This window comes from Cannabis sativa, chromosome X (genome assembly GCF_029168945.1).
Source record: "Cannabis sativa cultivar Pink pepper isolate KNU-18-1 chromosome X, ASM2916894v1, whole genome shotgun sequence".
NCBI classification, from domain to species: domain Eukaryota; kingdom Viridiplantae; phylum Streptophyta; class Magnoliopsida; order Rosales; family Cannabaceae; genus Cannabis; species Cannabis sativa.
The window spans coordinates 47,985,526-48,000,539 of NC_083610.1; the positions used below are offsets into that span (position 1 = coordinate 47,985,526).

The 15,014-nt window shown below is 30.3% G+C and overlaps 1 protein-coding gene across 1 annotated transcript; it reads right to left on the reverse strand.

Annotated features, from left to right (window-relative positions):
• Positions 1 to 985: 985 nt before the first annotated feature.
• LOC133032247 (MLO protein homolog 1-like) lies at positions 986 to 14,275 on the reverse strand. The gene is made up of 13 exons (XM_061106126.1): positions 14,150 to 14,275; positions 14,012 to 14,069; positions 13,665 to 13,891; positions 6,385 to 6,501; positions 6,032 to 6,092; positions 4,651 to 4,736; positions 4,470 to 4,544; positions 4,299 to 4,387; positions 4,164 to 4,213; positions 3,078 to 3,118; positions 2,745 to 2,954; positions 2,508 to 2,636; positions 986 to 1,360 (listed from the first exon to the last, which is right to left on the reverse strand). Exons 1-13 carry the CDS (start codon positions 14,273 to 14,275, stop codon positions 986 to 988), a joined length of 1,644 nt encoding a protein of 547 aa, XP_060962109.1.
• Between the last annotated feature and the right edge of the window lie 739 nt (positions 14,276 to 15,014).

Below are 15,014 nucleotides of genomic sequence, written 5' to 3' on the forward strand. Positions count from 1 at the left end.
ACTAAAAAGTTCGTGGTTAAATGTATTAGTCACAAAAATCACAAATTGTTGTGACTAAATGTGTTTTTAGTCACAATACTTGTTTTGACTAAAACTAAATTAGTGACAACTTGTGTCTAAATACTATGTTTTAGTCACAAGTAACTTTTCGTTGTAACTAAAAGTTACCTTTAGTCACAAAAAATTTATGTTATGACTAAAAAATTGTCATTAAAAGTAGCTTTTTTTATAGTGTACATAAGTCAGATTAATATTTTCTTTTGAGGATACATCATATAGTGTATTAAAGAATTGCATAGTAGGCCTTACAGGTAATGATTCAATATACAAGTTATTAAGAAAATTTTGAGACAAATTCAACTACTATATTTATGGCTAAAATTTTTGGTTGAAGTTAGTATATTGATATCAAGTATTTATAGCCATAAAGAAACATGATAAGTGGTCATTAAACACGCAATAATAAATTGGATATCTTAACTAATTAAAGACATGCTGCAACAAAAATTCAAGAATCGTAAAGTAATTATAGGATTCATTTATGGTTAGATTTTGATTCACCAATAATATTTTATTATTCGATTTTATTTTATGAATTAATTATCAAAATATTCTGATAATTAATGTGACGATAAAGTATATCATTTATAAATGTACGTTACTGATCTCCAAACTCACTATTCATTATGTAAAACAATAAATCATCTAAGAGAATAAGAGAAAGCTTGGAAGTCTGAATTCCTACACTAACTCAATTTTGTTTTTCTTTTGTAGATCCAAATTCCTTGGACAAAGCTTAAAAAATCAATGACTATGAGTAGAGTTATTTCAATCCTTTACCTATGTTGTATATATATTCGATGAACTCATCCCGCATTTAGTATAATTGTTCATATATATACTTCATTTTTAGACTTAATATTCTTTCATGATTAATTCCTTTCGAAGTAGTTTTCATTTCAAGGTTATTGCATGAAAGAGGAATTCATGGGATGACATGATGACAAGGTTGGTCTCCTTCTATTTGTGCTACAAGAGTGGGAAAGTTGACAAGAACGACGTCGGATTGAACTTGATCTCGAGTTTGAGTAGTAGTAGTGGAGTTGTTGTTGTTATTGTAGTAGTAGTTTTGTTTGTTATGGGTATGAAGCAAATGGAGTGGGGATGAACCTTGGCTTGGTGTGTTTTCACCACTACTCATCATAACACTAAACCCTCCTACTGATGAAGTGCCACTCGTCATGTCCATCGACCCTTTTCTCTCTCCTTTCTTTCTTGCTGATATTGCAGTCTTATGCCATTTCGTTAGAGCATTCGCTGTTTGTTGCTCGAATATTGTCTTTTTCATATGAGATCCCATCTGTAAAAGTACATGCTCATGCAATTGGAAAATATTACTAGGAGAATAATGGAATTGATTAAAATAAAGTTTACAACACTGCAAAACTTTAAAATAAATAGAAGAAATAGGAAATGAAGAAGTGATCTCACAACTCAATAATATAAGCAAAATGTAAATAAAAAACACAAGATTAATAACACAAAAGGATGAAAGAAAAAATAAGAGTACGCTCTCACTTACACCTTATTATAGTGGGGATCATCAATTTGAACAAAGTTTTACACTTTGTTCCAAATTTTATTTCTCCTATCTATGTGCACTTACTCTTCGTTTAGTAAAGTGGAAAGACTTTTTGGCTGTTAAACCTTCAAACTATCATTTCACTTACACTTAACCCTTTAAGTTTAAATTTTGGCTATAAAACTTTCCAAATTATTAAATTGTTAGTAAATTTAAGGTGTCATACAGTTAATTGCAACCATTGACTCCTTATGTCTACACTCTTATACACGTGATACGTTTATATTGGTACACTTAATATTATTATTTCAATATTTATTTTAAAATTAAATAAAATTATAAAAATAAAAAATAAATATTAGAAAAATAAAAATATTATAATTTTGTTATAATTTTTAAATAATATTATTAGGTGTACTAATATAAACGTGTTACGTGTACAAGAGTGTACACATAAGCTTTATGTTGACAATTAACTGTGAAAAAATAAATGACTCTTTAAATTTACTAACAGTTCAGTAATTTGCAGGAATCTTAGGCGCTGCTTTTCATGTCTCCAAAATTAAAGAGAAAAGCAAGTGGAAAACATTTTAAGGCTACTAATAAAAAATTTAGTTACTAATATACTATTTTTTAATTTAATTTTACGATAATAAATAAAGAATAAAATTATAACTTAAAAATAATCTTTCTTTCATTCCTCTATACCAAACATCTATAATAGAAATAAACTTTCATTTCCATCTTAAAATTTTTCTTTTTCTCAAACTTTTGTCTTACATCCTAATTTCTTTCTTCTCTACCAAATATAGGGTAAGGAAAGTTGTTCTTATTACACAGAAATCAATAATATAATGGAGAATCACCCCATATATATATATAAATAAATATATGGATGGTGAGTTTGAGTTTGAGTTTTACTTACTTGTGTTATTAATGAATATAGTGGAAAAGTTATATAGCTGCAAAGGAATTGTAAGGCTATGCCTAAGCAGACTCTTATCAGAATTGCTGTTAAGTTTTCGTGGAAGCAAGATGTGATCCCGAATTCGTACTGCATTATATGTATTTTTATTATGATTATTATTAAAATAAGTACTAATTAAGTTGACTGAAATTAAATATACATATTAGAAGTAGTAGAATAGAGTAGGTAGCTCACCCATGTCCATAGGAAATATGCCATTTGAAATGCATTTTCGAATAAAGTAAAATGTATCAAGAGCAAAATCCAGTGAGGGCGATTGAACCAGAAGAATTTGTTGCTTGGCTCTACTATAGGAGCACCCCTCACAATGGTCGTTCGGTCTTGGATTTCTTCAGCCATCTCCATCACTATCAATTCAAGCTTTGTACCCACTAACAGAACAATCTGCATGCATCCACATATTAATTAATATTACAATCATAAAAATTGTATTATTAATTATTACTTACAACAATACAAACATGATATAATTAAGTATATATATATAGATATATATATATATCTTACAATGACCGGTGCAAATGACAGCCAGGTGAGTGTGTACCATTCTGCACCACACCAAAACATATTATTATTATCAATAATGTATTAAGGGATTGATGTTTGGTAAACTAATTATATGTTTATGGATCTATTTTTTTTTTATGAATTTTAATTTTTTTACAAAAATACGAAGTGTTATTTTTTTATTGTTTTTTAGTTAGAATTTTTGTAAGTACTTGACCGTTAAGTGTCAAGTTATTATCTACGTGTCATTTTCTTATTGGTATATTTAAATTAATTTTTTAAATAAAAAATAAAAAATTAATGACCTGGGCCAATCACACGTGGCCATTGACTTGACATTTAACGATCAAGTACCTACGGAAGTTTTAGAGATATAACTTAAGTATTATTAGTGTTAAAAATTAAACTTAAATATTTTTTTTGCAACGAGAATTAAAATTAAATATTTATGACGCAAATTACTTTTTTTTTTGTATAGTGAGAAATATTTTGAAAAAAAATCATTTTCTTTTGTTGTAGTGAGTAATTTTAAGGAAATAAAGTTACAATTGTCAATAAATTGATGGTTGTGAAAAATATAAAATTTCAAAAGGAATTATTTTGCCAGCATTAAATATATTTATTTATAAATTTTTGTAGTACATCTTCTAAATAGGTTTTTTTATGATCGTATACATTATATTTATTTAAGATTATTTGTAAATTTTTAAAAATTATGAATAGTTTATTATACCGAAAATAAAATTTAAATAGTTTTTTACTACACATATAAGAAAAAATAATCACGTGTACAATAAAATATTTAAAATTTATTTTTGGTATTGTAAATTACTTAGAATTTTCTTAAAATTTACAAGTAATCTTAAATAATACTTATAATGTATATGATTATGGAAAAAATAAGATGAAAACTCTAAATAGATGTGAGATCTACTGAAAAAGTTCCTTTAGAGGAGTGTACTATAGACACACACATTTATTTTATTTATTTATTTATTTTTGACAAAAATTTACCCTTTATTATATATTGATAAATTATATAGTGTAATATGTATGAGAGAGAGAGAGAGAGAGAGAGAGATTTACTGTAAACATTTAGAAGCAAGAAGACAACTGCAAAGATCCATAATGGTATGCTGCAAAATATATACATATATAAATGTAAGTATCTTCTTAATTGATAATAAAATTAATATAATTTATGAAGTAAATATTTGATACCTAATACCGACGACCTTTTCGAAATCATCTTCCATGGATCTCTTTATGTACTTACAAAAGTCAAATTTTGCATCTGGAGCAAAATGAGCCTGCATTTTATATATTGTTATATAAATCTTTTTTCAAACACAAAAATTAAGGTAGTAATTAATCAATTACTAATTAACTAACGTTTATAAATCCATGACGCATTGTCATATAGTCCACTTTTGTTACTGAATTAAAGAATTGTCTGAAGAAGGCCACCTGCATAAATATATATTTGTTTTTAATTATTTTTAGAAATTAAGATTATATAAATAAATAATTAAAAATAATAAAATAAAAGAAAGAGTTTAATTATGTGACTTACAATCCATCTAATTCCAGGTGTTCTAGAAATACCAGAGTGGCGTTTCACAAAAGATGTTTGACGAGTAAACCTAAATCTCTCAGGATCTAACCAAATTAACAAACCAATAAGTCCCATTATTAATTATTATCACCATATAATACGTACGTCATCAAAAATGTTTTTGACAATTATACTTTCAACATATTTAAAATCACTAATAATTCCTTAAAAATCTTAACAATTAATTTTTTTGTATTTATGTTTTCTTTTCTTTCTTATCTTGAATGATGTTTTTTTTTTTGAATTTCTACGCATATTTATATACATTAATGTTATAATGCGAATTTTTCATTTAAAAATATAAGTACATAAACTTTATGAAAAGTTGACATATGGACCCAATTCCTGATTGAAAAGGATTACGTGTCACTAATATGACTCTTATAAAACTAACCTTGCATTGTTTAAACTTGTAAGAAGATACGATCAAAACAGGGTCTAGTCGTACACTATGCCCAATATAGTCAAAAGATTAAGAGGATCAAGAGATATTAATATTGGTCACGCATATATCGATTGTATGCGACAAACATGTCTCTCATGTGACAAGTAAAGACTACTTCTTTACATAGGTTTGGTCAGAATGATCAATGTGTTCGACTATTCGTTAAGGGCTCGCGTGTTCTAAGTTATCAACGCAGAGAATGTCCAAATATCTAAGTAAGGATGATTACATGCGTTTATTAATTAAAGCTAGGTCCAAAGGCCTGTTATGCGAGTAAAAACACCACAAAGCCTGCGAGCTCGCGTGTTGGGAATATGAATGGGCAATCTGCGACGACTCAGCAAGTCCGAGACGTTTTGAGCAATTAATCAGTAACAAATGAAACTGTTTTTACATTTATTCTTTGAAACGTTTGTATTAGATAAGTTATGTAATTAAATGTAATAACAATCCTGTTTGACCAATTATGTAAGATCAAAAGATACTTACTTTTTATATAAAAGAGTGATTTAAATTAAATAAACTAAACTTTGCCTTCTTTATTTTCATGTCCTTGTTTTTGCATATTTGATAACCTAAACTTTGAGTACTTACTACTCTAGGTACTCACATAACTGTGTAAGTGAATGTTCTTGTTTTGTTCAAATACTCGTATTTTTTTTGTGTTGTTTAAATTCATTTGACAACAATAAATACTAATTTTTCACATAAAAATAATTTATATTAATACAGTTAAGTTTTAAAACTCATCATGACATGATTAACATATTGAATTGAATATTTTTCAGACTATATATAGCAGAAGTATTGAGAAGTTATAAAAGTATAAGTATAAAAATCTTTAAATAATTATTAATTAAGTATAATATATATAAATTATACAAAGAAAATTACCATTTGTAAATTGATATTCGAATGAGGATGTTTCCGATTCCCAAACCTTCCATTTCTTCATCTGCTTAATTATAGATAATATTGATCATTCATTTCTTAACAATATATTTTATGTAAGTAAAACAGTATGTGTTATTAATTTTTATAGCCATTTAAATATATAATATTTTATTAGTGTAAATTATAATGATAATTAACTATCTTATTATTATATATAAAGTTATATTGTTCTATTGACTTAGTTATTAACAACAGGCCAAACTATTTGATTGGCTACATTAATTAATTTAATGAAGTCCAAACACATAATTAAAAATAATTGTAAAAGAAAATTATATTAAAAAATAACTTACTTTGGCTTTGCCGAGTGCGATGGTAATAACGCTGTAGAGAACATGAAACACTGCAAGAACGAATATGAATATATGCAATTGGTGCACTCCTGTATAGGTAATTAATGGAACTTTCCCCTAATCAAAACAATAAACAAACATTAATAAATTAATATATATGCAACTAGTGACTCTTTCATAATGTTTTTCCTTCTTTTTTCAAGAAATACTTAATCAGGACCACATAGAAAAGAGGGGTAATAATTGCCCTCTAAAAAAAATCGCAAAAAAATGTATATATATTTTAATTAGTTACAACATATATATATTTGTAATAAAAGATGATATTTATATATATACTATTAATTTTTGTGTAATGATTAAGCTAAATTGTATATATAATAGAGTCAATGGTTCAAATCCCATCAATATCACATTTTTTTTTCTTTTTTAACTTTACTTTTGCCCCTATCTTACAAAAATGAAATTACGCCCCTTCACTTTATATCTTGAGTCCGCCACTATACTTGACTCTTTTATAATGTTGTTTTGCAATAAATACATCACAATGGTGCGTGCATGCCGCATGCTAAAAACTTTTAACTATTTTTTTTTCATGGTTCGTTTATTACAATTATAGTGAGTGATAAAAATAACATTAGGGGTATAAAAGTAATTTCACATCAATAATGATAAGAAAGAGCTAATATCACAATATGGCAGACTCCCAGAAATGCATCATTTTACTAAAAGGAGAAGATAACTCAAGGGAAACAGAGCTTGGCCAGAAAAGAACATAGAGTTGAACTAAGGGAAATAAAGAACAGAACTTGAAGAGCTCTGAGAATAGAAGCAGGAAAGGAAAGTATGGAAGAAGCAAAGAGGAACTAAGCAAAGGTCCAACGATCCTTTCCGCCTATAAATACTCATCCTTCAAAAAAGGGGATAATTTCTTGCGCACATTAGACTAGTCGAAACTCTATCGAAATACATTCTCGAGATCAAGTCGAGCTCGGGAAACATGCAAACTACAGAGAACCATTGTAGCTGAGATGGAATTGTGTAAACTGATAAAGCAATTGAATTCCTGATAGGATCAGTAAATAAAATCTGGGATGACGATACAAATTGCCTTTAGTACTTTTCCTTTGAGGAAGACCTCTTTATATCGGTCCATTTGTAATTAATCACCCTAGGGAGTAGGGGAAACACTTGCACGTGAAATTCACTGTTATACAAATTGAAGGGCCTATAAAGTGGAAGCAAAAGCTTCGTCCGAAGCACCAATTCACTGTTATTCAATCACTCTCAAAAAATTCTCTTTGAAGAAATTTTCTTTTCAAAAAATCCTTTAATAATCTCTTCAAATACTTTGATAATTTTTCCAATAAATGAAAAATCACCATAAAAAAAATCCAAGCATCTCAAAATATTAGGTTTTCAGCCAACTTAAAGGCAAAAACGTTCAAAACACCAAATCAGCAGCATGGTGTTCATGAAGAATCGACCAAGGCTAAGTAAAGGACCACGACGACTGACCAGTGCTAAGCATACGCTTTAGCGCTCTGGGTTCCTTGGTGTTGTCCCACCAGCCTCATGAAAACCAACATCTCCTGAAAAAGGAGTATGTTAGGCCAAAAATTAAAAGCATTAGTCTTACAGTTATGGCTGGTGGGAAGAAAGTGCAGAGAGTGCTCTAGTGCTAAGTTAAAAGAAGGGAAGGAAAAAATCAAGCAAATTATGAATGTTTATGTCTTTTCCTCTCTGATAACTGGCAATAGACCAGAAGGAGAGGAAGGCAAATGAATATCCGAGCCTCTAACCACATGTGACAGTCCCTATCTATGATTGCTTCTTCACTAGAGCGTAGTTCAATATATATTGGTAGCTGTAATTTTACTTGAGAGGATGCCTGAGAGACCAAGTTCCTCTCATGGTCGAAAATGGCAACTCCCCAACTATTTCTTCACTGAGCACAGAGCGAGGAAGAAGGAGAACAAGTTTCCATCCCAAGCCAAGAGGAGTTTCTAAAGGCTCAGTAAGTCCAAGCTCTTCCTTCGATTTAGACGTCCCGCATAATGACGAGTTGCTTGAAGGCCAACAAGCAATTGCAGAACTCATTAGGAAAATTACAGTACCTCAAACTGCCAAAGGTTCAGTCAAAGGAAACGTAATTTGGTCTAGACGTCCCACCTATTGGATGATGTGGGTAGGAGAAAAATGTCAAGGACATGAATACCAAAGTTCAGATCTGTACAAGTTACTAATAGAGCTCGAGCTCAATGTCTACATAAATAGAATAGAATGTGATTGTATATTTATCTGTACTGAAATTTATATCGTAAATGTAAAAAGTCTAATTTTTTTTTTAAATAAATTTTAAATACTCTAATATCTTTGTGTTGTACTTTTAATTTATTTATTGATTAATTCTTTTCTTCTAAAGCTCAATCACGAAGCTTGAAATGCCTAAACAATATTTCAGGACTTCAGTCATCCATTACAAACAAAATCAAAGCTCGAATCATGCAGCTCTACGTATAGACCATGAGCTTTGAAAGAGCGAGAATGTACTTTGACATTTCTAATAAAACAGTTCTGACTTCATCATCTGTTAAGTATAAATTTTCTCAATAACTAAATTATTTTTCGATACGATTAACTATCTTATGGAAAAGTTTAGAATAGAATAGAACAAGATATAATAAAGTTGAGAATAGTCGTGAAGAATAAGAAACACTAAGATGTTTCAGAGCAGAACTCCTGAAAAACTCATCTCAGGATATTGAAATCAAGATTCAAAAAGCTCGAGAAAATTTAAGAAGGATTGAAAGCTACGATGAGATGGAATCAACTAAGGCAAGTAGTTCTTCCATTTAAAAAAAATGATGACCGGAGGCCAACATATTTGTGGAATTTTGCTTACAAGAAAAAAGAGTTCATAAAAAATTATTTACAAAATTTTAGTTAATGATGTGAATAATGGCTTAGATTTTAAAAATTCGTATAAAGATAGTTTACTACTAATCTGTGCATTAAAGCTTGTAGCAAAACATAATTTTAAGAGATGGAATTTTTATTTCAAGACCTGGAATTTTAAGCTCAACACATGAAATTTAGAGCTCAACAAGTTCGTATAGAAGTTTCAAAGGTAAAAGTGCAAAGCTCAACACAGAGCGAACTTAAATAAACATTTTGTATACCAAGGACAATGTTCAGAACATAGCACAAAGTAAAATTAAAAGAACGATAATATATGCAGAACTAGGTAACAAGAGGATTCAATTAATACTTACTCAAAAGATCATTTGAAATTAAAGTTTACACACCTAAATGCTATATCTGAGATCCTCTCAAAAGTTTTACATGTATAAAATAAGGAGTTATAGTTATGATCTCCTAGGCTTTACAAAAGTAACATCTTACAGATAATTACATTTAAAAGGACTTCTTTTTATGAAAGCCAAGTCAATTGTAGTGATCTCAGGGCTAAACATCAAAATCCTCTAATTTTTAAATGGTTGAATTATAAAGATTCCTAGCAATATTTGATGAGCACACAAAGCCCTCTTTATTCTCTAAGTTTTCAAAATTAGCTCAAAGACATTTGCTATCTCCCCAAGAGCTGAAAATTAGCCAAACCACTGGAAAGAAATGAAAAATAAGGGTCAGAGCATGATAAACAAAAATTTAGATAAGTAAATTGAAATTGAACAGGATTAGAGCTGAAGAAGACACATGTGTAATGTTCCCACCATTAGTATGAAGAGAAAAAATGTTTAAGCAGATGAAATGGTGATGAACAAACTACAGCAGGGGCAAGAACAAGGCCTATCCATGAAAAATAAAGGGATGTTCATATAACCTTCATAACAAGGACATCAGAATTCAAGTTAAAATTTATCATCAACTTAACGAAGCAATAATAAAATCAAGAAGAAGCAAGAATGGCAGAATTTACAAGAATACCAAAAAAGAAAGCAAACTACATCTAGAGGAAAAGATGTGACATGTACAGTTAAGTACCCGTGATAGTTTGGAGATCATAGGTAAGAGGGACTTGGTGAAGATCAAATTCAAATATGTCAAAAGTTACTTCATCAGGAGCAGAAAAAGAGGGTTCATGATCCACCACTTAATCATTTACAGTCGGGGTATTAGCTAAAAGAGCTCTGACAGGAGAAGAAGGAACGTCGATTCCAAAAGATTTTCTACCTTTCAACACAGAAGAGATGAGCTTGTTATCATCACCATCATAAGATTTAGATATCTCTTCTTCAAGCTCAGACACTTCATTCAAGTCGTTCTCGATTTCAACATAAACACCCTTTGATGTGTGCTTGCTAGCCAAAAGACCCCCTTGCTCCCTCAATTTTCTCAAATAGTTTAGAGGATAGCTAATTGAGAAATCACCCATACAAGATAGATAATTGAAAGAAATGTAATTCTCATGTCGAATCTTCAGAGACTCACAAAATGAACGAAAGTTAGCAATTTGATCTTCAATTAGAGCTCGGTCAGAAGCAATCTTTTCCATAGCTTTAGCAAAAGAGATTTTATTTGAGCAGCCAATAACCTTCTCAAGCTTTGCACGATCCTCGAGTCTCAGACAAGTTCTCTCAATATCAAAGGCTTCCCTTTTCTGAAGATTAAAAATTATGAAAATAAGCAAAAGGTTATGAAGGAGGAGTAGTTTTAACAAGCTCGTCAAAAGACAAGATTACCTCCTTTAGTATTTTGAATTTTTCTTCAAATGCAAGTTTCTCCTTGTGCGAAACCAGCGTTCTCATGAGCCTTCAACATATATATTATCATGAGCCATGTGAAGAGCTTGTTTCTTGACATCTAATTCCTTTGAAACTTTGGAGAGCTCTTCTAAAAGTTTTTTTACTCTCCTCCTCTACATTCAATAAATTTTCTTCCATGCTCTTGAAAAGTTTGTTTTTTTTTTCTTGAAATTTATTTTTTATCGTATCAAGAAACTCATCCTTTTCTAACAATTTCTTTTCAGTCTGCATAATATGCCCATTTTTGTTCTGTACAGCTAGGTCAAACTCAGAGGCTCTGTTCTGAGTATCTTCACATAATTTTTGAGCTAAATCTGGTTTTCTCTTATAAGGCTTTAACCTGCTCCAGGTCAGAGGTAAGTTGTGAAATTTGCTAACGAAGAGCTTCACAAAGAGCTTTGAGTCCGAAGGCATGCATGCAACAAGGGAAAATAACTTTTAGCTAGTTTCAAAGTTGAAGTCATACAAATCGCGGAGACCACATTTTGCTGCCTCACGAAATTAATATAACTTTCTATTATCAGCATCAAATTGCTAAAAAAAATAAAAGGATCTAATTCAGAAAGGACTGAGTTAAGAAGAGCTCATCAATAGTTAAGAAGAGCTCGACAGAGAAAAAATCGACGTAGTAAATGCCATTAATCCAGTAGCCGAGGTCGAAACCTTTGGAGGAAAGGAAGAAATATGGGCAATGGGATTTCCAAAAGTTGTTAGAGGTGAAGAAACAAGCTTTGAAAAGGAAGGGGAGGTAAAGTAAGAGTGGCTGAGAATGCAACAAATGTTGAACAAGAAGTAGTAGGTTTGGGGATGTTTACTTCGCAAGAAACAAAAATAGTTTCAGAGTGACTGCCAAAAAGGGAAGAAATCTAGAAGGAAAAAGAGGAAAATATATTATTTAGAATATTCTCAAATAATGGACTATCGTCCATTGCTAAAGGAAAAAAATGAGAGGATTCCACTACCCTACCCATCAAATTCTTGTGGAGAGCCTCCGTACCAGAAACAGTTGGGACTGAGTCAATCTCGTCATCATAGTCACTAATTTGACTTTTGGAATGAACATTCATATTATCAATTGGAACAAATTGGATACGATGAGGATTATATACAATTTCGTCTATCTCAGCCTAAGGAAAAGGAGGGGGGGGGGGAAGCCAGAAAAAGGAGTCACCAGGCCTGAAGGACATAAGGTAGAACCAAGGGCAGCTGAGCTTGAAGTTACATCATCAGTAGGCTAAAAGTCTCTTTTGATTCAGTCGAGTCCTTGGGAGGAAGGGCTTCTTGACATTTATACTCTCTAGAAGGGCTTGATTCTTCTCAGTATGTTTCCTCTTATTAAGTTGTGATCCTCTAGCCTTAAGAGGAATATGAATTGGGCTAGAAGTTAAAGCTTGAGGTTCAAAGGATACAGATGAACAATTATCAGTAGTGAAAATGACTAAGCTCTATTGAATAACAGTTTTAGATTGAGCAGAGCTCGAGCGAAGATGATTCAGATTAACCTAATAAGTAAATAGAGTGACACCTTCTGAAATAAAAAACACCTTCTCTATTCAATTCGGTCGTAGATATGAAAATCAAACGTTGGAGATCTTTAGACATCTTCTAGTCGTGTGCATCAATCTTGATCTTAAGAAGTGCAATCTAATCTGGAAGGATTTTTTAAAGAACTAATGAGTCATTAGCAACATCAACCTTCTTCAAGTAATCTTGATAACCGATAGTCAATTCAATAAAATTATCCCCAATCATGTTTGCTTTGATTTGTAGGGCAATAGAGTCGACATTAGAAGGTGAATAGAGAACACGCAAATGATTGAAGAGCTCCTTAGTTAGGATGTCATCTATTTGATAAGTTAGGTCTTTCGAGATGTGGGTAATCCCCAATTTAAACAAGGTAGCTTTGCAGACTGTAAAATAATTTCTCGAAGGCCAATAAATCAAGGTGGAAAATTGGTTAGCAATGGTGAAAATTTCATAATTAATGACCCTGGCTTCCTAAGTGGGGGCATGACTTTTACCCCTACCATAGGAGTATTTCTTATTTCAGCACCAAGAGAAGTTATATTCTAATTTTTTATGTATGTTAGTGTAAATTAAAATTATGAAAGACATTTTGTATTTTTTTGAAAAATTCTAAAAAATTTACCGCATTAAAAATAAAGTTTAAAATAGTTATTGTACACATAAAATAATAAAGCACGATGCAACTAATTGTCTCAATCATATTTTTATCACCCTAAATTATTCAATATTTTTTGAAAACGAACATGATACCTATTATAACTGTAAAGTATATTGTCATATAATAAAAAAATGGTTTATTATAATTTTCTATATACCGAAAGTAAGAAATACCCCGATAGTATGAGCAAAACTGATGCTCTCACCTAATAATTTTTCTAAAATGGATTATGTATAAATATATTGCCAATAATTTAATTTGTAAGATGAAAAATATCTATATATATGTGAAAGCTAGAAGGAAAGTGTTGTGTTAGAGTAATAACGTACATAAGTGGAACAATAGTCAGGGGATGATGCCAAAGCTCTGCGCCATATAACATGATGATGATCATCATCATCATAAGACAACAATTTTCTTCTGTCATCATCATGATCCATCTTTGTACCCTTACATGGAAGCATAACATCTCCAAACTTTGCAGGAATGCATATTTTAGAAATGTACTGTGTCCCCACAGTCAGTAATAGAGATATAAACCCCAGTAGCATTAGTTCTGCATGTATATATATATATATATATATCCAACCAAAAATAATATACATATTAAGTTATATATATACATGACTATAATATAATAATATTAGATAAAATTAGTTTAATCAATCATGATCACCAGCTTTAATTTTCTCCAGAGCTTCGATCATAGCCTTTTTATTTCTCTTCTTGAAAAACTGCATGCATGCACGTACATATGTAAGCAATATTAATAATTAAAGCTTATATATCCTCTTAATCATAAACTCAATGTTACCTTTCCAAGAGAATGAATTGCATGTTCTATAAGAACAGAAATGATAACAAAAATAGAACAAACAAGAGCCACAGCCCATGTAGGTGTCTCTTGAAGTGTCCTTTCTCCAGGAGCCCCTGCAGCCATGTCTATTCTACCCACCTCTGCTACCTTTTCTATATATTAATTAACTTAATTAGTATGTATTTATGTATATGCTTCTTTTAATATAATCAATAGTATATGGTTGGAAACTTAGGTTTTGATGGAGAAGGGAATATGCTTAATTATGAGAATTTAAAAAAGTACTATAAGTTTGGAAGAAGGGAACAATATATATGTCAATATAATATATATTTATTTATATATAGGCCGTTGTGAATATAGAGTATAGTGCTATGGTTTTTGTCATTGTATTATAGTTGATGTCTTTTGTGTTATGGGAGATGCACTTATATATTAATTACTACAATATCATAAATATATATAGGCCGGCTATAATTTCATTGTAGTAACATCCAATATAATATTTAGTGCATATATTTTGTAAATAGGTTTCTACAATAACAATACTTTATTAAAATTCAACTTTTGAAAATACATTATTGTTAGAATTTTTAGAAATACAAGTATTAATAGCCAATATACATTAAATCAGAAATAAATTTAAATTAAGTTTGAAGCGGAAGCATTTAGGATGATTATTATCGTACCGCACTTAGGATCACTACTACAAATATCAGAATTCGTGATGGTCCTAAAAATGATTTTTTTCGGGGACCGTCGCTGAAAAAATTAAGTAACTATTTAAAATTGTCTGGAAAAATTTAGTATTCCCGACGGTTTAAAATTGTAGTAAACAAAATAGGCAACATTTTTTAATAAA

What these genes read in the sequence shown, in the direction of transcription:
- LOC133032247 (XM_061106126.1), bottom strand. Translation starts at nt 14,275, where the DNA reads ATGGCTGCAGGGGCTCCTGGAGAAAGGACACTTCAAGAGACACCTACA. An exon ending in CTGACTATTGTTCCACTTAT is followed by an intron (nt 6,502 to 13,664) that starts GTACGTTATTAC and finishes TGTTTTGATTAG; the next exon opens with GGGAAAGTTCCATTAATTAC. An exon ending in TCGCACTCGGCAAAGCCAAA is followed by an intron (nt 6,093 to 6,384) that starts GTAAGTTATTTT and finishes ATAATTAAGCAG; the next exon opens with ATGAAGAAATGGAAGGTTTG.